The 20,899-nt window shown below is 36.6% G+C and overlaps 3 protein-coding genes across 3 annotated transcripts; all 3 read right to left on the reverse strand.

The window, feature by feature from the left end:
* Window positions 1-760: 760 nt before the first annotated feature.
* Window positions 761-4,804, reverse strand: LOC119990234 (adenosine kinase 2-like). Its single transcript, XM_038836129.1, has 12 exons — window positions 4,598-4,804; window positions 4,107-4,160; window positions 3,791-3,837; window positions 3,624-3,655; window positions 3,423-3,524; window positions 3,269-3,336; window positions 2,567-2,643; window positions 2,357-2,454; window positions 2,206-2,276; window positions 2,067-2,133; window positions 1,794-1,977; window positions 761-1,187 (listed from the first exon to the last, which is right to left on the reverse strand). The coding sequence occupies exons 1-12, from the start codon at window positions 4,651-4,653 to the stop codon at window positions 1,045-1,047; spliced, it is 999 nt and encodes a 332-aa protein (XP_038692057.1). The 5' UTR covers window positions 4,654-4,804; the 3' UTR covers window positions 761-1,044.
* A 970-nt stretch (window positions 4,805-5,774) lies between these two features.
* Window positions 5,775-10,054, reverse strand: LOC119988554 (phenylalanine ammonia-lyase). The gene is made up of 2 exons (XM_038833634.1): window positions 9,588-10,054; window positions 5,775-7,750 (listed from the first exon to the last, which is right to left on the reverse strand). The coding sequence occupies exons 1-2, from the start codon at window positions 9,944-9,946 to the stop codon at window positions 6,001-6,003; spliced, it is 2,109 nt and encodes a 702-aa protein (XP_038689562.1). The 5' UTR covers window positions 9,947-10,054; the 3' UTR covers window positions 5,775-6,000.
* A 7,157-nt stretch (window positions 10,055-17,211) lies between these two features.
* LOC119989362 (phenylalanine ammonia-lyase-like) lies at window positions 17,212-20,728 on the reverse strand. The gene is made up of 2 exons (XM_038834833.1): window positions 20,050-20,728; window positions 17,212-19,134 (listed from the first exon to the last, which is right to left on the reverse strand). Exons 1-2 carry the CDS (start codon window positions 20,415-20,417, stop codon window positions 17,385-17,387), a joined length of 2,118 nt encoding a protein of 705 aa, XP_038690761.1. The 5' UTR covers window positions 20,418-20,728; the 3' UTR covers window positions 17,212-17,384.
* Window positions 20,729-20,899: the final 171 nt, after the last annotated feature.

Raw genomic sequence — 20,899 nt, forward strand, 5'->3', positions numbered from 1 at the left:
ATCCATAACCAACTCGACCAACCCAGATTGAATACTTGAATATTTATTGTACATGTTGCGATTTAGAGAAATTAGAAAAGGCAAATCTACCAATTTTCGATTGACAAATAACAAAGTTGAGGTAATTAGCAGTCTAACATCTATGAAATGGAAAAAAAAAATACATATATATATATATATATTATTCAAAATCTTAGGTTGGTTCTATGTGTTATTGACCCTCCATATGGTCCAATTCCAGCCGGTATCGTCTCCGCCGGCGTTGCCAATAGTTTGCTCGCAATATTTCTCGCAGGCAACATCGCAAGCATCAAGGGTTGCACCATCCTCTCTCATGCATGTAGGCATGCATTGTTTAGCACAATCTGAAATTGCTTCACCCACATTGCCATATAATGACACTAACACAACAAATGCAATCACAAAACCAAACACATTGCTGTTTCTCTTGACACCCATTTTGGGTTTCTTTTGAGATAATGAGTTTGTGGGATTAATAGGGATCTTTTATGAAGGGAGGGAGTGAGAGGGCTTGATTCTATTAGGGGTAAGTGATGTTGCTCCACATGTTTCTTAGGTGGTTTGGAGGAAAACATGGAGAGACACAAATCCGTGAAAATGACTAAATTGTACTACACACACCTTTTGGGTAATCAAGAACGACACCATACAACTACACTAGTTTACTTTTTGGATATCTGATAAGAGTCTACACTCAGATCGTTAAACCCGCGTGCATAGATACTACAGAGACCAAAGCTCATGGGAACCATAGCAGATTCAATTTTTTTGTAACCATGTCTTATTCTTTCAGCAAAACAAAAATTGTTTGGGTGAATTGAGTTCACAAGCATCCTAATCAATTTTGTAACAAGTATCCCAAACAAATATAGAATATAAAACAAGTATGAATCCGATACCAAATGTATGGATTCAGGAGCAAATAATCATGCCGTCATAAGTCATTTCAGGAGTGATGGGGGAACAAAGAAAACTTCTTCACCTCGAGTACAAATCATTTGGCACCAAGAAAGGAACACAAGTCTAATGGAAGTCTGGCTTCTCTGGGTATGTGCATCCTGACCTTTGAATGATGACATTTGCTGCATAGCAACCCGCTCTAACGCATTCTTCAATGGGCTTCTCCTGTACCAGCTGTGACAAAAATCCTCCAACAAATGCATCCCCTGTCAATCCCAGAAAAGGAAACGGTAAGCTGAGGAACTTGGCCCTTAATATCATCATTCCAGATCATAAAATGAGAACGAAGCAAATATCGCTCATCAACAGCAGCCTTAAATCATAGAACGTTGCAAAAGCACCATATGTTTCATGCTTGTCCAGGATATGAAAGAGTAATAAAAAATATATCCAAACACTTGGTTGAAGGATCTTTGTTGTTGTTGTTGTTTCTGCGCGACGAACCAATGCTTTCAAGCCGAAAGCAATCTCTTGGAAAGCTTTATGTGTGTTCCATAGCAGAAGAAACCTAATGACTCACTGGGTCACTTGCACTAAGGGTGGTTTACTCTTGAAACACTCCTCCTTCTGGATGAAATAAAAGACAGAAACTGCCATTTGTTCTAGAAAAATTTATTCCCACAACAATTACATTCTTTTATAATTTGTTCCAAGCAGCACTTCAACAATGCAAGATCTCAAGTGGATAAGCACATCACGAATTAATTTGAGTGTAAATTTTAGTATGAACGATGAAATGCTTGCGTTGATTCTGAATCAGTTACGAAAACTAAGAGCCACAGAAACTCAGAAAGTAATGAGACTACACATACCTGCTCCGTTGGTATCGACCAGCTTCTCCTTTGGTAACAAGACAACAGGGAACAATTCCACTTTCCCATCCTGGGCAACTACAACAGGATCTGCACCTTGAGTAATAACAGTAATCCTCTTGCGAGTATCAGATGCCGTTGGCCACTGAGATATCTTAATAGCAATCTCCTCAACATTATCAGTCTGATGAAATGGAAATAAGCAACCGTGTAAAGTAAACGAGGAAAAACCGGATTTATCAAGTTAAGCAGTCTAAACACAGGAATTATTACCTCCCAGCCATGAACTTTTGCAAAGGTCCGTGCTTCAGTCTCATTTCCGAAAACATAGTCCATATACCTGCATTCAAAACCGTTATGAATGATGTGACTTAGATGTCATCATCAATAAATGAGGAGCTACAATGCTCACGGTAATGCTTTCTCTAGCACATCTCTGAAGAACTCGCAGATAAATGGAGCAGAAAGGTTCATCATGAAGACCTGCAGAAGGATGACATCCGAATCAGAAGCAACTCAAGAGATATATTCAAGTGGAAGAAATATAAATAGTCTATGCTTACTTTGTTGTTCGCAGCAGCATGTTCAGCAACGAGTTGAATAGATTCAGGGGACACAGTAAGGAAAAACCCAGCAATGTAGAAATACTTCGCCTTTTCAACTGTTCAGTTATGATTCATTCAAAAGTCGAGTTTGATAAAATTCACAGTTCGCAAGTACTGCAGACAGTGTAAGTCTAAATCAGTAAGAATGGAAAGAAGATAAGTGGGTACCTAGTGCCCAATTTTCTGGTTTCTTCAAGTGCTCAGATTTGTAACAATTAGCTGCTGACAAATTGGCAACAAGTGACCTATTCAGACATTTCATCTCGGAAGTTAGGAAACAAGATTTGATAACTTTAGTGAAAATAGAATACAACCACATGAGTTTCCCATGCCGTCGCGTAATAGATGGTGGCATTTTCAAAGTTAAGACATAGTCTGAGACATTGCAAGTTGTGTTTCTCAGTTACACTGAAAGTATCTTAAAACAGCTGGCACAGTCATATGGCCAGCAATGCTCAACTTCAAAATTTCCAATTATGTTGAATGCAAATCTGATGTAAGGCGGAGTTGCCATGCAGTACCATTACGAGATGATACTGGCATGTTCTACAGCCTGATTCTAAAATTTACATGCATGCAAGATTTCAAAGTCAAAACCTCATCAAAAAAGGCAAGCAAGCCTGGTTTAATTTGCAAAATATCACTGAGGCAATTGATAGATGCACAAGTTGTTCCTGAACATGCACCCACGTGTTGACAAGAATGTAGTTATAAATGTAAAAGAACAAAGATACAATTTGAAATTTCCCCTAGAATTGAAAATAACAATTGGATGTACCAAAGGCAAGACGAACCTAGTAGGCAATCCGCTTTTTTCTATAGAGAGGAATTTGAAAATTAATTTAGCTGAAGGCAGGAAAATTAACTGACCTTTCTCCGCCAACAACACAAACAGCACAAGTACCAGTTGGTGTAGTCTCATCCCCATAGTAATGAACCTGGTTAAACATGTTTTTTAGCTTTCTTGACAATCAAGAATTCTAAAAAGCAGGTCAAGGAAAAAAACAAAGCGAAGATGAATCACATTAACACCAGCAAGTTTCGAGTTCCTCTTCATCTCCTCCCCAAACTTGTCCTTCCCAATGCAACCTATGTAACTAGTTGCTCCAGGAATTTGAAGCATCCACTGCAAAAAACACCAAAGGAATGGAAACAAGTAATAAGAATTCATCCACAACAAATATAGCTAATGACATATAAATCTGTCACATATATTGAAACAAACCTGGGCAACTCGAATTGAATTCTGAGTAGCACCTAAAAGTAGCACAAGGAAACTGATCTCATTAACAGGAAGATAGCAATTGATACTACAAGTATTTGGTCTAATGCTAAAAGATAGTAAAGCAGGATTCAAGTTAACGTCACTGGATATCAAAACTGTTACAGTACCTCCAGCAATATACTCTGCTGTGTACTTGCTAGCCAATTCCTCGTACCTAGAGAAGCCCATATACGTCAAATTCATTAGCAGAGTGCAGTATTCCATCTATTAATAAACATCATGTTCAGACTACCACCAACCATAAAACTACATGCCAAGTTCACACAAGATGCAGAATGAATTGTAAAGATAAGAGGTTAACAAGCCAAGAACATCTAATCACAACTTAATCTTATCACATACAGACACACACAAAAAATGCAGACCAAGTAGAATAACAAAGAAGCAAGTTAACATCAGGCAAGAAATTAGAAAGAAACATACATGGGAAGGTGCTTATCTTCAGCAAGGATGGCATTGTTCAACGAGATGCTATACCTGTCCACCAAAATCCATTAAATTGTTATCAATGCCCTCAAAGGCAAAAAAGGGAAGGAAAAAAAAAGGCAAAAAATAAATGCTTAGAGTAGCACAACCACGATACAAGTTCAAATAGTTCCGGAAAAGCAAAGGAAACAAAACAGTGGATCCAGTCAAATCACATTATCAAAGGAATGTGACCCATTTGGCCCGAAACTCAGTTGGGACACAGAGACTAAAACAGTGCATTTTTTTTTTGGAAGACAGATCCATTAAAGCAACGATCTATAAGAACACAAGTATTAGACCCGTATCACATAAATAAGGAATCTTGCTTACAAAAAATAAATGAATACCCGGAAACTACCGGATCTAAATCGGAAAATGTTGAGACATCTAATCAAATATACAAAACAAATGGGATGTCAATGTAATGAAGTAACAGGAAAACTCACTTCTGCAAGAAATCTTCGTCCACAACAGCCGAAATGTCAAGCAGTGGGTTTCCCATGCCCAAGAGAACACCTTCGTAAGCCTTTTTTATCAACTGCAACAGCTTGAGAAATAATTAAAGAGTGTCTGTGTTGTCAAATAATGTAGATCTCAGTTGGTGAAGTAGGTTTTGGAGAGTGCAGAGTTGTATTTATAGAGAGCGAAGAAAGGCAATGTTGGTAAGACGTCAATGTAATCACCAACCCTGAATTCGGTGCGGAAATTCAATAAATAATAATCCTTTTACTTTTGTCTGCAAAGTCGGTGGTGGGTCGGGAGTCTGGTATTTTGCCTCTAAAAATTAACCACCAACTCTGCTTTTTTTCTTTTTCTTTTTCTTTTTCTTTTTTCAAAAAAAAGTTAGGAGTATTATTTAAAAATTTTGTCGAAATTATAACGTAACGGAACAATGCTACATATTCTCAATTCATAACTTTCAATATATCATATCGATAGTAAATAAAATGAGGATTATAAATTTGGGTCTCAATCATTTTTCTTTCATGGTTAATTGAGTAATAAAAACTCATAATCCGCCCTAATGGTTGGGAGACATTCAAAAGTTTTTGGATCGGATAATCATTGATACATGTGAGATATATGAATAAACGTAACTGAGAGAGTAATTGAGACGAAACCTCGAACATTTTTATTATAAATGATAAAAATGGTTAATTAGTTGTGTTTATCAATTATCATACAAGTTAATGGGTAAATCATATCTCTTTAGACAAATGTGGGTATAAATTATTCAGGCCCACAAAGCAAAAGTATCATAATATTTTGGGCTTTCTTTGCAGGCCCAGAAAGCTTAATTTAAAACTGTACTCATTGGGCCCAACCCACTACCTTAAACACCTTTGGATGCTGATCTCTCGCAAATCAAGAGACTGAATGACCGATCATGGGCTAAGAGCGTCCATGAAAAGTCGACTGTCAGAATTAGCAGTAGAAGATCGCCGGCGAGAGTTCGGGATCGGAATGACTCCGGTGATGATTCATTGAGCTCGAGTTTGCGCCTTGCGTTAGTACCTTCCAATTATACCGGAACATTTTAGGTATGAAATCTTCACGATTTGAAATCTTGTGTTCAGTTAATTCAATTCTAATTCGTACGGTTAGAGAAGAACAATTAGCTATGATTCGGTTGCTGAAAGATCAATTTAGTATTGAAAAGTTTCTTTGTTTGCAATTACAATGAAACTGCTGCACACCGTTTATGTCTTATGACATTCAACAAAAAAAAAGAACCAAAGAACTGACAGAAAACAATGCACGTTTCTGTTACAAATTTCTTTTAGGAAAATAGATAGAGACAAAAAAGAAAGATGGAGAGGATTTTGCCTTGTTGGGTTGTTGAAGAGTCTTAGCATATGGGGAGAGGAGCACCATCCCACTCCTGTAAACATTCCAGCATGGGGTCAATCAACTCTCCTGCACACATTGCAGTGAACACCTTGTCGAATTCTTCCCCTGGCGATCGAACCTTCTCGCCTGTCAGTAAACTAGTTCCCAGTTCTTCTCTCACAAACCTGTATAATGGGTATGACCTGCATTCCTTGATCTTGTTAGGAATTGTGGGGTTTTCATTCTCCAATTCAAGTCTAGTGCTTTCTACTTCTTTGGGTAGAAGGGCCTTCAGTTCCTCCTCAAAAGCTACTATCTTTTGGAAAATGGAAGTGGTTGGATTGTTCTCCCTGTCGCCATTGAGTAAGGCATGATCAACTAGAACCTGCCTTAGTTTCTGGATCAAGGGGTAGGTTGCGCTGCAGGGGTCATCAGCATAGGCAAAGACGTATTCTCGGTCCACCACTTTGAGCAGATCCTTTTCGCAAAATCTTGACGGGTGAAGTTCACCATTTGCGCCCACTGTTAGAACTCTCTTGGCAACTTGACTGACCACATTCTTCACTGTGTTCTTCAGGTTCTCCTCCAAGTGCCTCAAGTCAATGGCTTGGCATAGAGCAACCAAGAAGGTGGAAGACATGAGCTTCAGTATGTCAATAGCTTCAGCTGTCTTTCTCGAGGAAATCAGGCCTAGAGAGTTGACATCCTGGTTGTGTTGCTCTGCACTTTGGACATGATTAGTCACAGGATTGGCAAGGTATTGGAGTTCTGAGCAGTAGGATGCCATTGCGATTTCAGCACCCTTGAACCCATAATCCAGGCTTGGATTGCGGCCTCCAGTGAGGTTTGAGGGCAAGCCGTTGTTGTAAAAGTCATTGACAAGCTCAGAGAACTGCGCAAACAGGAGTTTGCCAATGGAAGCAATGGCGAGACGGGTGTTATCCATGGAAACACCAATTGGCGTCCCCTGAAAATTCCCTCCATGCAGAGCCTTATTCCTCGACACATCAATCAGTGGGTTGTCATTCACAGAGTTTATCTCCCGTTCGATCATTTTTGTTGCTGCTCTGATCACTTCAATTTGAGGACCTAGCCACTGGGGAGATGTTCTAAGAGCATATCTGTCTTGTTTTGGCTTCTGAAGAGGATCTAATTCATGCACCTTCTTAGCTGCTTTTACATATGCGCTACCATCCAAAATGTGTTCCATGATAGCTGCTGCTTCAATTTGGCCAGGATGATGCTTCAGTTTATGTGTCAAGTGGTCTGTGAATTCAGGCTTGCCTTGCATAACCTCTGCGAAGATTGCTGATATAACTTCGGATAAGATTGCCAGTACATTAGCCTCAAAAAGTACCGTGGCAGCTAAGCCAGACCCAACTGCAGTGCCATTTACCAATGCTAGGCCTTCCTTGGGTTGCAGTTCAAAAAATCCACCCTCAATCCCAGCCAGCTTGAAAGCTTCAGTGGGGTCAAGTGATTCACCATTGGGCCCCACAGCCTTGGAGTTAGGCCTGCCAGTTAATAGCCCGGCAATGTACGACAACGGTACAAGGTCACCGGAGGCAGAGATGGTGCCTCGGAGTGGCAAAGTTGGGGTGATGTTTTGGTTAAGGAACTTGGTTATAGCTTCCAAGATCTCGAATCTGATGCCGGAGTATCCTTGTAGAAGAGTGTTGATTCTCACCAGCATCGCCGCCCTCGTCGTGGTGTGAGGCAATGTGTGGCAAGCCTCCGTGTTGTGGCCGAAGATCCCAGCATTCAGGAATCTGGTGCAAACAAAAATTGAGCAAACCATATAGCAGGCATGTAAATGAATACTATCATTCGTCATCCAAGTTCCAACCATTCCAAACACTGGGCCTAGTCATTCTTTTTGGGCTTCAACCAACCCAATTTGTGCACTCATGAGCCCAATATATATTCTTGACCAAGCCTAGTTGACGTGGTCAACAATTTTATTAATTTGAGAATATCTTTTTTTAAAACGATAATATCTTATTGCTGGTCTTTCTTGATATCTTCTTATTCAAGTCCTTCAGGAAAGTTGTCATTTTCTAACCTACCACATCCACCATACTTGCTTGAGGACATGATTATCACATATATATATTACAATCAAATTTGCATGACACCAGTCTTGTGGATTTCAGTATTTTTTTTATCTCACCTATCTCAAAATATTGTGATGAACGCATTCGATTTCATATGCGGCACGTGGAACTCATTATTTCACATGGATCATGTACGTTCATCTCAGTATTTGAAATAGCTGAGACAAAAAATACTTAAATCTGCAAGATTACACCAATCTTGTGGATTTCGATATTTTTTGTCTCAACTATCTCAAATGTTAGGATTAATGCATTCGATTTCATATGAGACATGTGGGGCTCATGGTTTCATGTGAATCATGTACTGTCATCTCAATATTTGGACTAACTAAGATAAAAAAAACATTGGAATCTTTAACATTTTAACATTTTTTACTCATCATGATATCACAATAATATGAAGTAACCACTAACCAGAGTCAATTTTCAAGCTATAATTTATCTTTTTATTTTCTTCTGGTAAAGAAAAATCACACCAACAAAAGTGTCAAACAAGTCAAGCGGGGAAAAAAAAACATGTTTTTTTATATTGAAAAATGAAGGTATCTCAGGCAAGGCAGGCCAGCCAACCAACAAACCTAATCAGGTCAACAAAACAATGCTAGTATACTACTGAGTAGATTACATCTCTCCACGTTGTGTTGAGAGCAACAATTAATTAATGAAACCAAACTAATACTAGTACTAATTTTCATGGTTGTGAAAGAGCATGAACCACATCATATACATGTGGTGTCCACTCGACCAGACCAATATGTCCAAAAATAAGAATTTAATTCTTAATTAATAGTATTTGTAACGAGATATTTATTTCTTTTTGTCTCATCAATAAGTTGTGAATGAACCGGTTTCATTGGCAATTAAACTGCAATCTTTAATGCTTAAAAAGGCCAAGCGCAAACTAGTTTTCTATAATTAGTAAACGATTGTTATTAATTTCTCAAACTAATGTTAAGACTTTATCAAACATCGGATATAAATAACTCAACCGACTGATATATAAACTGATATATAAACAAACATGATCTACCCTTGTCCAAAGCAGTTCCAAAGCAATTCAAGCTAAGACTTTGGATAACAATTCCACCCAAGGCAACACAATTTTCAAAAAAAATTTCACCTAATCCATTAGTTCAACACCCATCTCAAAATCGGCATGAAAACTTTACGATGATGCCGATTTCGGCATCAAAGTGGTTAGGACCGACTTTTTAAATAAGGGTATAGTTCCATTCACATAACCAACGTATTTTTTTTAACTTAAGAAATAATGACGATGGCTCAAAAAGAATAAACTTGAGACTCTTTGGCGCAAAGAGAATAATATAAGTTTATAAAGGTTTTGAGTTGGATTTTCTAACAATTAATTATAAATCAAACAAATTAATACCAATGGTTCATTGCACGACCTTTCACCTAATTATGGCAACAGATCACTAAGAACCCAACAACCAAAAATATTAAATAAAAATTATCAATTAATGAATGTTACCTTATGAGCTCCTTCTGGAGTGCACCACCCTGTTTGGTTCTCCTATGAGAGGTAGCACCAAAACCAGTGGTGACGCCGTAACTGTCCATGCCACGGTCCATGCTATCCATGACCCAATCACTACTCGCCTTGACTCCCGCTCGAGCCGCCTCGGACAATTCCACAGTGGCTCCACTGTCATGGCTAGCAATAGCCGTGACTTGACCAATGGTCAGGGTTTGACCCCCCAACCGCACCACTGGCTTCCTAAACTCCTCCACCATTCTCTTCACCTCCTCCAAATGGCTCCCTTTAAGTGACTCCGCTGCCAATCCCCAGTTCAATGGGTCACCACCGCCGCCATTACAATCGATCTCCATTGTTTGGTTGCAGAAAAAAATGGGAAGAAAATTTAAAAAAAAAATGGGTGAGGGGGGATTTTGATTTTTTGGGGGTGGAATTTTCAGAGGTAATGAAAACTCCTGAGAAAGGGTGGGGCAACTGGAGGGTTTAAATAGAATTTTAGAGACAAGAGAGGTAGGACTGGGGGGGTGGGTGTTATTGAGTGTTGGGTGAGGGAGGCCGAAGGGTTAGTTGGAAATGTCACGTGGCCGTTGGATTTTTTTGGCTTATTTGTGAATGGGTGTGATTTTGACACGTGGGAGTCATGCAGTAGATGGCCTGTCACCCAAGAGGATCTGGAGGATGGACGGGGGTTGTTGGATGAAGCTTGACACGGAAGCATTATGTCATCAACAACAAAAATGTGAGACAAAAGTAGTAATTGTTTGGTGAAAAAGGGGGGAATTTTGCAATTCTAAAATTGTCTTGAATGAGAGAGGTTGATATGATCATAAGATTATAGTTAGAACTACTTCAATTTAAATTGTTAACCATGTATTAGGTTATGTAGGATTTGGTTCATTAATGACAAATCGGCTCGCACGATTAGAGATAATCCATTTTTTTTCCAGTTAGAAGAATTCATCCTCAACAGATACGAACCTATTTGTATATAATAAAAAAAATTACCCTTAAATTTATCACTTATGCATCCATTGAATTTGTAAAAATTCAATCTAATTCCTAATAGTATTATTAAATTTGTCCCCTCGAAATTATCCCATTTGGTCCACCCCTGATCTCCAGTCAACAAATCCACTCGTGGCCATGCCCCATGGGGTTTAATCAATTTGGTTTCTTCTCTTTTTTTTTCTTTCTTTTTTTTTTTTCCTTTAAAAATAAAACATAATAAGAGTCCATAACCAAATTGAAAAGCAAATATTTTCATTTCAAGCGATTATTTTATGTGATTTTGCGGGAGGATAGATTATAAAAATGAGATCGATTTGAGTATGTGAAAAAAAATTGACATGAATCAAAATTCACCATTATATTATATGCACACATTTACACGTCCATAAAAGATAAAACATTTTATGCCTACAAAGTAACAAAGAAAAAGCCTTTGTAGGTCAACAATTAATGTTAGCTACCATATTGAAATATCGTCAAGAAATTTGTTTTTTATTGGAATCGAACTTTGAATACACATATGTCTAACTCAATCGATTATCAATCGAAACACCTCTCGTTGGCTTTAGCTGTAATATATGAATAAAAATATATGTATCTATTTCAACATGTTTTGATGATTAACTGCAATGCCAAATGGAATAATTGGTAATGATGAATTTAATGAAATACGAGTATTTTTATTCCCGACAGCGCCACAGGGTCTCAATTGTGAATATATGTTTTTTTTATACATAAAAGTTGCATGATTGTGGCCAAACATTTGCCATTAATGCTCCAAAAAATAAAATCAATTGTAATTATTATATATACAATCATTAATCAAGTTATTATTACGTATAAATGTTTCAGCTTTTAAATATATTGTATATAGATATTCATATTTTTATATCATGATAATTTACTGTATCCAAGAAAGGGGAAGCTTGATTTTAAGCAAAAGGATATATACTAATTAAGGTACGTAATTTTTTACTATTTTTGATATTTTTATATCATCTTTTTTAAATTATAAGAGCCTAAGACATTTGTATCGATTTAGTTAGGAGTTAGAGTCTCATTTTCTTGGCAAAATAACTCAGTTCACACGTGATAAGGAGTGATAGAACAGTTGTTAAAATATTACATCTTTAGTTTGAATTTGAAGGAAATATTTTGATAAGTTTTAATATATATATGGAAAAGAAAAGAAAGTATAAAATAATTAAAAAGCTTTATTTAAGTCTTAATTAGACTTTCTACGTGTAATTGGTCATTGCATGACTTTGAAAAGTTGATAACGCAGAAAATTACTTTTGCATGGGATTGGTATTGAAGTCACCATAAAAAGATGAAAATAAAACTCTTTTACTTTCTATAGCTTAATTAAAATTAATAAATGAAAAATGTGTAATTTATTATCCACTTGTACTTTGTAGACTAGTGGATAACCTACCAACCCAATTTTGCTTAATTGCTTTGTAGTAGGTAAGATGTTGTCATGGGGATAGTCTTTGCTTCTACCAAACTTCCTCCACTATTCCTACCTTAGTTTCCTTTTATAATTAATTCAAATAATTAATTTATTTTTTTTCAATTCAAACTTTTTTTTGATTCTTCGAGAATATTATTAATTAATTAGTCAATGTATTCTATTTAAACATATTGTACATTGTCACCTTCAATCCTATAATTAGTTTAATTGGCTAGTTTATGTATATTTAAGTATAAATAATAATAATTAGATGTCATGAATTGTAAGTAGTTGAAACATGAGCATCTCAATTGAATCATTTGGTTGACTATATATTAATCTTGCTATCCTTTTGATTATATATATGGATACAGCCTCAGATTACGCATAAATAAACTCTATTTTATGATAATTAATTGAAAGTATGTTAATTAATTAATTAGCTAGAGGTCATTATTATGAGAGATAATGTTAATCTTCTTTTCATTATGATATTAACGTGCAATTAATGGCCCATTCGAGCTCGTCTATTCAACTGTCAGAACTAATATGGATCATTACATGTATGTAAATGTATATAAATATATCATCAAGTTTGAGATCTTCCAATACTTGATGTGATCACGATTAGCATTTATTCAAATTAGCTTGACTAGCTTGGAAATCCGATACAATATTCTTCTTGAATGTGTTTTTGGTGTATATATACATACAATATAGGTATGTATTTTATTTAATAACCGATAACGATACTATATAAATTTGTTCTTTCAACATCCAACATGAGTCTAACCTCGACCATAAGTCTACAAAGATATTGCTCCCATGAGAATCGAAGTCAAGACCTCCAAAGCCCATATGATTTCGTCTCAAAAAGATTCACCCAAGTGATCATTATAAGGTATATATATACACAACTCTACGTGGGTAGATGTAGTACGTATACACATAATATAAAAAGCTAGCTAGATTAACTAATAAACTCTTAGTTGATCTGTTTTGATAAGGTGATGGGAAAGCATACAGTTTTGGATTCTTCAACAAGATCACCATTCTAGTTGATCTTATTGGTTTTCTTTTCCTTTTTGTATTCATTTAATATCCTAGTAAAATTATCTGACTTATCAAAAAAAAAACTAATAAACTCTTAGTAAAAACCAAACCAAACCAAACACACGTACACAAATTTTGTTAAGTAATTAGGGCAAGGTTGTGTTGGTGATCAAAAAAGACATGCAAAAGATACAAGTCACACTCACCACCAACCACCACTTTTGTTTCTTTAAGGGTTGGTGAAGTTACACGAAAAAAAAGAGAGTAGTTAAATACACAAAATTGTCAAAAGTATGGGGATAATATATATATATATATATAGATGGATTGGATAGATAGACTAAGTCTGAATGACAGACAACAAACACAACTGGATCTCATCAAATGATTGGTTTGATTCCTCTTCAAATAAATTGTCTCCCCTCTTGGCCGGGTCGTTTAGAATTTTTAATTTAAGATTTTAAAAGTTTAAAATTTAGGATTTAAAGTTTACGGTATCATGCTCCAGCCCATTATTAACCGTAAATTGGAGATGATAATTGATATATTATCTTTTGCGACTAATTAGTTGTCCATCACCCACACGATTGGAAATCAATTTTTAATGGTAATTAAAAAAAAAATATTGTGTAAGGTCTTCTGATTAAATTGAGTGAAAATGATCAATGATTTTGATATCTTAACTAGTGTGTTATATATATACACACACCAATTTTTATGGGGCATCAATTATATATATGGATGAAAACTCACAACACTAATTAATAAACTACAATTAATTAAAGTTGATTAGTCAATAAGTACAGATTTTGGTTGGAAGTCAATGGAGCGAGATACAAATTATTTAAGAAGTATGAAAATGAAATTAATTATTAATTTAAAACGAATCTTGGTCTTGTTTATCTAGAATTAATTGACAAGGTATATAGATGTTACTTTTTAATATAAAACAGCTGAGGTATATATACGTTTCTTAGCGTGGAAGGCCTACCAACCCCATTTGTGTTGAATTGCTCTCTATTTGGTAGGATGTAGTCGTTGGATGTTTGCTATCAATGTTTCTCTCTATGATTCTTAATTTCAAATACATACTTTTAATTTTAGTTGTTTTGAAATAAAAGTTAATTATGATTCTTAATCCTTTAATAATATAAATGTGTCAATGTGATTTTTGTTTTCAAGGTACTGTCTTCTACTATGGGGTACCTCTACGGGTGTTTCTACCTTCCTCATGGTTTTATTCTTAAAAAATTATCTCGCCTCATTCGCTTGAATCCATAACCTCTTGTGTACTCAAGAGGTTATGGGTTCCAAATCAATTTGTTAAAATATATAGAAGGAGTGACATATACCTCTTAGTTATGGGCATGCAGGTATATCTCTTCGTTTGGCTTTGTCTTATTTTCATTATTATAGAAGTTCCAAAAGTAGTTGAACAAAAGCACATCATGTCTATGAATATATAATTTTGAAATATAAGAGGCTCTATGCCTCTATTGAAATTGGTATTATATATATGTATATATACTAATGACCAATATATTGGGAAAGACAATTTCAATTAGTATAACACTTATGCTTAGTTAATTTGGAAGAAATTAAAGGATCATAGTAATTGGGAAGAGGAGGGCTCCCTCTCGAGCTTTTCAAATAGCCTGGCTTTGTATATATGTAATATGATATAGAGTTTTTTTATAAGTAAGATCTACACCAAACATGTGTGTTTGTATGTATGTATATCCAAATATAAATCCTATCTAGAATAAGGAAACCACCCTAAATTAACAACCCAAATTGATCAACTTAACTAGGGTTTGTTTACTTAGCTAAATAAAGCAAAGTCATAGTCACCACCAACCACAACTTTGATTCTTGAAGGGGTTGGTGAAGTTGAAGAGGAACCACAAGGCAAATACACAACATTGTCAAACTTATATATATATATATATATATATATATATATATATATATATATATATATATATAGATAGATAAAAGATAGACTAGGTCCCAACGAGAACTTGATTATAAGTCAAATTGAACTAATTAGCTAAATTTAAGCATATAGCTAGGATTGAATATAATCCCTAAGCATCAATTGTTTGTCTCCTATATATTACTTTTTGATATATGTGTTTACCTAACTAAGACACTTGTTTTTACCAATCAAATCTTGAATGTTTGTGATTTATATATAGGTCAGAGAGGTAGGAAACAAAGCCGTATAACATAAAAATTTAGAAAAACAAAATAAGTTAATTTCTAAAGAAGCAGGAGAAGACCAGGACTTGAGCCTATATATTAATTGAAGCTTTTAATTTTTTTTTTTCTTTTGTAGTCATAATTATTTATTTTAATTTTCTCCAGCTCACATTTATTTGTTGTTACAGAGAATGACATCATTCAAGTTGCCAATTAGATATTTGATATACACCTAATCTCCGGCCGTTTGGCCATTGCACACAAAAATTTCTCACATGATGACTAAGTGAGTTTGGTGACAACGCACATTATCCTTAAAAAGATACTAAACTTAAGCATGTGGATGCCAAATTGTTTGTTTGCTTTTTGTCACTTCTATAAGAACTGACCCAATATTTGAGCTTATATAATTTAGAAAAATAGGACTTAAGAGTTTGATTAAAAGAAAGACTTAAGAGTTGGAATTTCCCGAGTTTGGCTATTGATAAAACAGCTTGCGCTTGAGTTTATTAAATGGGTTGAACTTGAGGACCCTAGTGATTGTTTCATAGAAGTGAGAAACAAACTAGGGTATTGGACGCTTAATTTGATATCGGGTTCATTGATCTTCCCTTTTTGAATCATTGGGATATGCACAATTTTTAAGGCTGTACAAAATTACCGACATAACTAAATTGATAGATAATCGTATCGATCAGTCGGTTATTTTTTTAAGAAAAATTACATATTTTTTTACTAGAATCAATCGATAAACGAGCCAATAACCGAAAAAAACACCTATAGCGGAACAATTAAATTCATGTCAAAAAACAATGGAAAAAAAAAGGCCGTTTATATAACATTTTTATTATGAAAATAAATGAAAACTTACCTTTGTAATGTTGCCTTCAAAGAGTTAAATAATTGAAAAACATTCAACACCTATATCTACCATTAATCTTTCCTTTCCGAAGACAATGATAAATGGTTGATTAGTTGTGTTTATCATACAAGTTAATGGTTAATTATATCTCTTTAGAGTTTAGACAAATGTTGATTATAAATTATTCAGGCCCACAAAGCAAAAGTATCATCATATTTTGGGCTTTTTTGCAGGCCTAGAGAGCCCAAAAGAGAAAAGCTGTACTCATTGGGCCCAACCCACTACCTTAAACACCCTTGAAGGCTGATCTACGCAAATCAAGAGACCGATAGCGTCCATGAAGAGTCGACTGTCAGAGTTAGCAGGAGAAGATCGCCGGCAATAGTTCGGGATCGGAATGACTCCGGTGATAATTCATTGAGCTTGAGTTTGAGCCGTGCGTTAGTTCCTTCCAATTATACCGGAACATTTTAGGTATGAAATCTTGTGTAAGTTAATTCAATTCTAATTAGCTGTGCTTCGGTGCTGAAAGATCAATTTAGTATTGAAAAAGTTTCTTCGTTTGCAATTACAATGAAGCTCCTGAACACATTTTATGTCTTATAAAGAAAAGAAAAAAGAACCAAAGAACTAACAGAAAACAATGCACTTTTCTGTTACAAATTTCTTTTAGGAAAATATATTATTAGATGATATCATTAGTCAATTGATTGTGTTCACATGTCATTGATTGTGATTATGTATATATTTTTTTTTTTTTAGTACAAATACAAACATAATATACGATACACCACCAGATCAAGCCTATGACCACACACCTCCTTGTAAATATTCGGAGGAGGTGAGACTAGAACCCATGACCTCAGTCAGGGACATGCAAAGTCATTGCCACTCAACCAATGGCTCACATGCAAAGTCATTGCCACTCAACCAATGGCTCATTTGCGTGATTAAGTATATATATATGGTTACTTAGTTGTGACATACATATCATTAGAGAATCTGTCATGGCCGTGATTAAGGAATTGTATCAGTAACACAGCTAGAAGTTAGGAGATGCGTATGATCTTGTAACTATATATACTAGGGTTGTAATACCATAAAAGGTTATGAATACAGAAACACTTATTATTCCATATCTTTCTTTTCTTCATATATTGACACAAAAAGAAAGATGGATAGGATTTTTGCCTTGTTGGGTTGTTGAAGAGTCCTAGCATATAGGGAGAGGAGCACCATTCCACTTCTGTAAACATTCTAGCATGGGGTCAATCAACTTTCCTGCACACATTGCAGTGAACACCTTGTCGAATTCTTCCCCTGGCGATCCAACCTTCTCGCCAGTCACCAAACTAGTTCCCAGTTCTTCTCTCACAAACCTGTATAATGGGTACGACCTGCATTCCTTGATCTTGTTAGGAATTGTGGAGTTTCCTTTCTCCAATTCAAGTCTAGTGCTTTCTACTTCTTTGGGTAGAAGGGCCTTCAGTTCCTCCTCAAAAGTTCCTATCTTTTGGAAAATAGAAGTGGTTGGATTGTTCTCCTTGTCGCCATTGAGTAAGGCATGATCAACTAGAACCTGCCTTAGTTTCTGGATCAAGGGGTAGGTTGCGCTGCAGGGGTCATCAGCATAGGCAAAGACGTATTCTCGGTCCACCACTTTGAGCAGATCCTTTTCGCAAAATCTTGACTGGTGAAGTTCACCATTAGCACCCACTGTTAGAACTCTCTTGGCTACTTGACTGACCACATTCTTCACTGTGTTCTTCAGGTTCTCCTCCAAGTGCCTCAAGTCAATGGCTTGGCATAGAGCAACCAAGAAGGTGGAAGACATGAGCTTCAGTATGTCAATAGATTCAGCTGTCTTTCTCGAGGAAATCAGACCTAGAGAGTTGACATCCTGATTGTGTTGCTCTGCACTTTGGACATGACTAGTTACACGATTGGCAAGGTATTGGAGTTCTGAGCAGTAGGATGCCATTGCAATTTCAGCACCCTTGAACCCATAATCCAGGCTTGGATTGCGGCCTCCAGTGAGGTTTGAGGGCAAGCCGTTGTTGTAAAAGTCATTGACAAGCTCAGAGAACTGCGCAAACAGGAGTTTGCCAATGGAAGCAATGGCGAGACGGGTGTTATCCATGGAAACATCAATTGGCGTCCCCTGGAAATTCCCTCCATGCAGAGCCTTATTCCTCGACACATCAATTAGTGGGTTGTCGTTCACAGAGTTTATCTCCCGTTCGATCATCTTTGTTGCTTCTCTGATCACTTCAATTTGAGGACCTAGCCATTGGGGTGATGTTATAAGAGCATATCTGTCTTTTTTTGGCTTCTGAAGAGGATCCAACTCATGCAACTTCTTAGCTGCTTTTACATAAGCACTGCCATCCAAAATGTGTTCCATAATAGCTGCTGCTTCAATTTGGCCAGGATGATGCTTCAGTTTATGTGTCAAGTGGTCTGTGAATTCAGGCTTGCCTTGCATAACCTCTGCGAAGATCGCTGATATAACTTCCGATAAGATTGCTAGTACATTAGCCTCAAAAAGTACCGTGGAAGCTAAGCCAGACCCAACTGCAGTGCCATTTACCAATGCTAGGCCTTCCTTGGGTTGCAGCTCAAAAAATCCACCCTCAATTCCAGCCAGCTTGAAAGCTTCAGTTGGGTCAAGTGATTCACCGTTAGGCCCCACAGCCTTGGAATTAGGCCTGCCTGTTAATAGCCCGGCAATGTACGACAACGGTACATGATCACCCGAGGTACTGATGGTGCCTCGGAGTGGCAAACATGGGGTGATGTTAAGGTTAAGGAACTTGGTTATAGCTTCCAAGATCTCGAATCGGATGCCTGAGTATCCTTGCAGAAGAGTGTTGATTCTCACCAGCATCGCCGCCCTCGTCGTGGTGTGAGGCAATGGGTGACGAGCCTCCGTATTGTGGCCGAAAATCCCAGCATTCAGGAATCTGGTGCAAACAAAAATTGGGCAAACCATATAAGCAGCATGTCAATGAATGCTATTACTCATCATCCAAATTCCAACCATTCTAGACACTGGGCCTAGTCACTCTTTTGGGCTTCAGCCCAACCCAATATTTCTGTACATTCATTAGCCCAATAGATATTGTTGACCAAGCCTAGTTGACTTGGTCAACAATTTTATTAGTTTGAGAATATCTTAATTGCTGGTCTGTCTTGATCTTCTTATTCAAGTCCCTTTAGGCTTTAGGAAAGTTGTCATTTCTAACCTACCACATCTGCCATACTTGCTTGAGCATTTCAGCAATCAGATTTCAATATTTTTTTGTCTCAGATATTCTAGTTATTGAGATGAACACACACGATGTCATATGGGTCATGTGAAGCATGTGGAGTTCATGATTTTTACATGAATCATGTATGTTTATCTCAATATTTTGGATAGCTAGAACAAAAAATATACTAGAACAATTTTAATTTTTTTACGGCTAACGCATTAGTCCAACGACCCATCTCAAAATCAATCTAAAAATCAGTTAAAAAAACCCTTACTAGTTCCCTCCTTTCTCTCAAGTCTCAACACTCACGCACATGACACATGAGTATCATCTCATTTTACGGTAAACAGTCTCACTCACACAACCAATGTATTTTTTGGGTTTAAAAAATAACGACGACGGCCTAAGAAGAATAAATTGTGCAAGTCGTTAGTCCAAATATAACAATATTGATTTGTATTGTTTTTGAGTTGGATTTTCTAACAATTAATTAACCAATCAAATAGAAATGGTTCATTACACGACCTTTCACCTAATGATGGTAACAGATCACCAAGAACCCAACCACCACCAAAAATATTAAATAAAGAATATTAAATATTAATTAATGAATAGCATTATTACCTTATGAGCTCCTTTTGGAGTGCACCACCCTGATTGGTTCTCCTATGAGAGGTAGCCCCAAAACCAGTAGTAACTCCATTACTGTCCGTACCACGGTCCATACTATCCATGACCCAATCACTACTAGCCTTGACTCCGGCTCGAGCCGCCTCGGACAATTCCACAGTGGCTCCACTGTCATGGCTCGCAATAGCAGTGACTTGACCAATGGTCAGAGTCCGACCCCCCAACCGCACCACTGGCTTCCTAAACTCCTCCACCATTCTCTTCACCTCCTCTAAATGACTCCCTTTTAGTGACTCCGCTACCGATCCCCAGTTCAGTGGGTCACCGCCACCACCATTACTACAATCGATCTCGATCTCCATTGTTTGGTTGGAGAGAAAATTGTGAGGAAAATAAAATTTTGTAGGGGGGATTTTGATTTTTTTGGGGGTGGAATTTTCAGAGGTACTAAAAACTCCTGAGATAGGATGGTGCAATTGGGGGGTTTAAATAGAATTTTAGAGACGAGAAGATTGACACGGAATCATTATGTCATCAGCAACAAACATTTGATAGAAAGTGGAAATTGTTTGGTGATGAAGGGGAAATTTGCAATTCTAAAATTGCTTGAATGAGAAAGGTTGATATGATCATAAGATTATAGTTAGAACTAGGGTTTGTTTACTTAGCTAAATAAAGCAAAGCAAAGTCATAGTCACCACCAACCACAACTTTGATTCTTGAAGGGTTGGTGAAACTTGCAGGAAATAATTAAAAAACAAGTGGCTAGTCCTTGCCTCCCTAATAATAGGGATTCCGGTTATCCCCAATAGTATTGACTTGTACACACAACATTTCATATACA

Source organism: Tripterygium wilfordii, chromosome 21 (assembly GCF_013401445.1).
Source record: "Tripterygium wilfordii isolate XIE 37 chromosome 21, ASM1340144v1, whole genome shotgun sequence".
NCBI classification, from domain to species: Eukaryota; Viridiplantae; Streptophyta; class Magnoliopsida; order Celastrales; family Celastraceae; genus Tripterygium; species Tripterygium wilfordii.

Coding starts and splice junctions, on each gene's coding strand:
- LOC119990234 (XM_038836129.1), bottom strand. CDS start 4,653: ATGGGAAACCCACTGCTTGACATTTCGGCTGTTGTGGACGAAGATTTC. Junction 3,337..3,422: donor CGAAACTTGCTGGTGTTAAT/GTGATTCATCTT, acceptor ATGTTTAACCAG/GTTCATTACTATGGGGATGA. Junction 2,277..2,356: donor ATGCTGCTGCGAACAACAAA/GTAAGCATAGAC, acceptor ATCCTTCTGCAG/GTCTTCATGATGAACCTTTC.
- LOC119988554 (XM_038833634.1), bottom strand. CDS start 9,946: ATGGAGATCGATTGTAATGGCGGCGGTGGTGACCCATTGAACTGGGGA. Junction 7,751..9,587: donor CTCCAGAAGGAGCTCATAAG/GTAACATTCATT, acceptor TGTTTGCACCAG/ATTCCTGAATGCTGGGATCT.
- LOC119989362 (XM_038834833.1), bottom strand. CDS start 20,417: ATGGAGATCGAGATCGATTGTAGTAATGGTGGTGGCGGTGACCCACTG. Junction 19,135..20,049: donor CTCCAAAAGGAGCTCATAAG/GTAATAATGCTA, acceptor TGTTTGCACCAG/ATTCCTGAATGCTGGGATTT.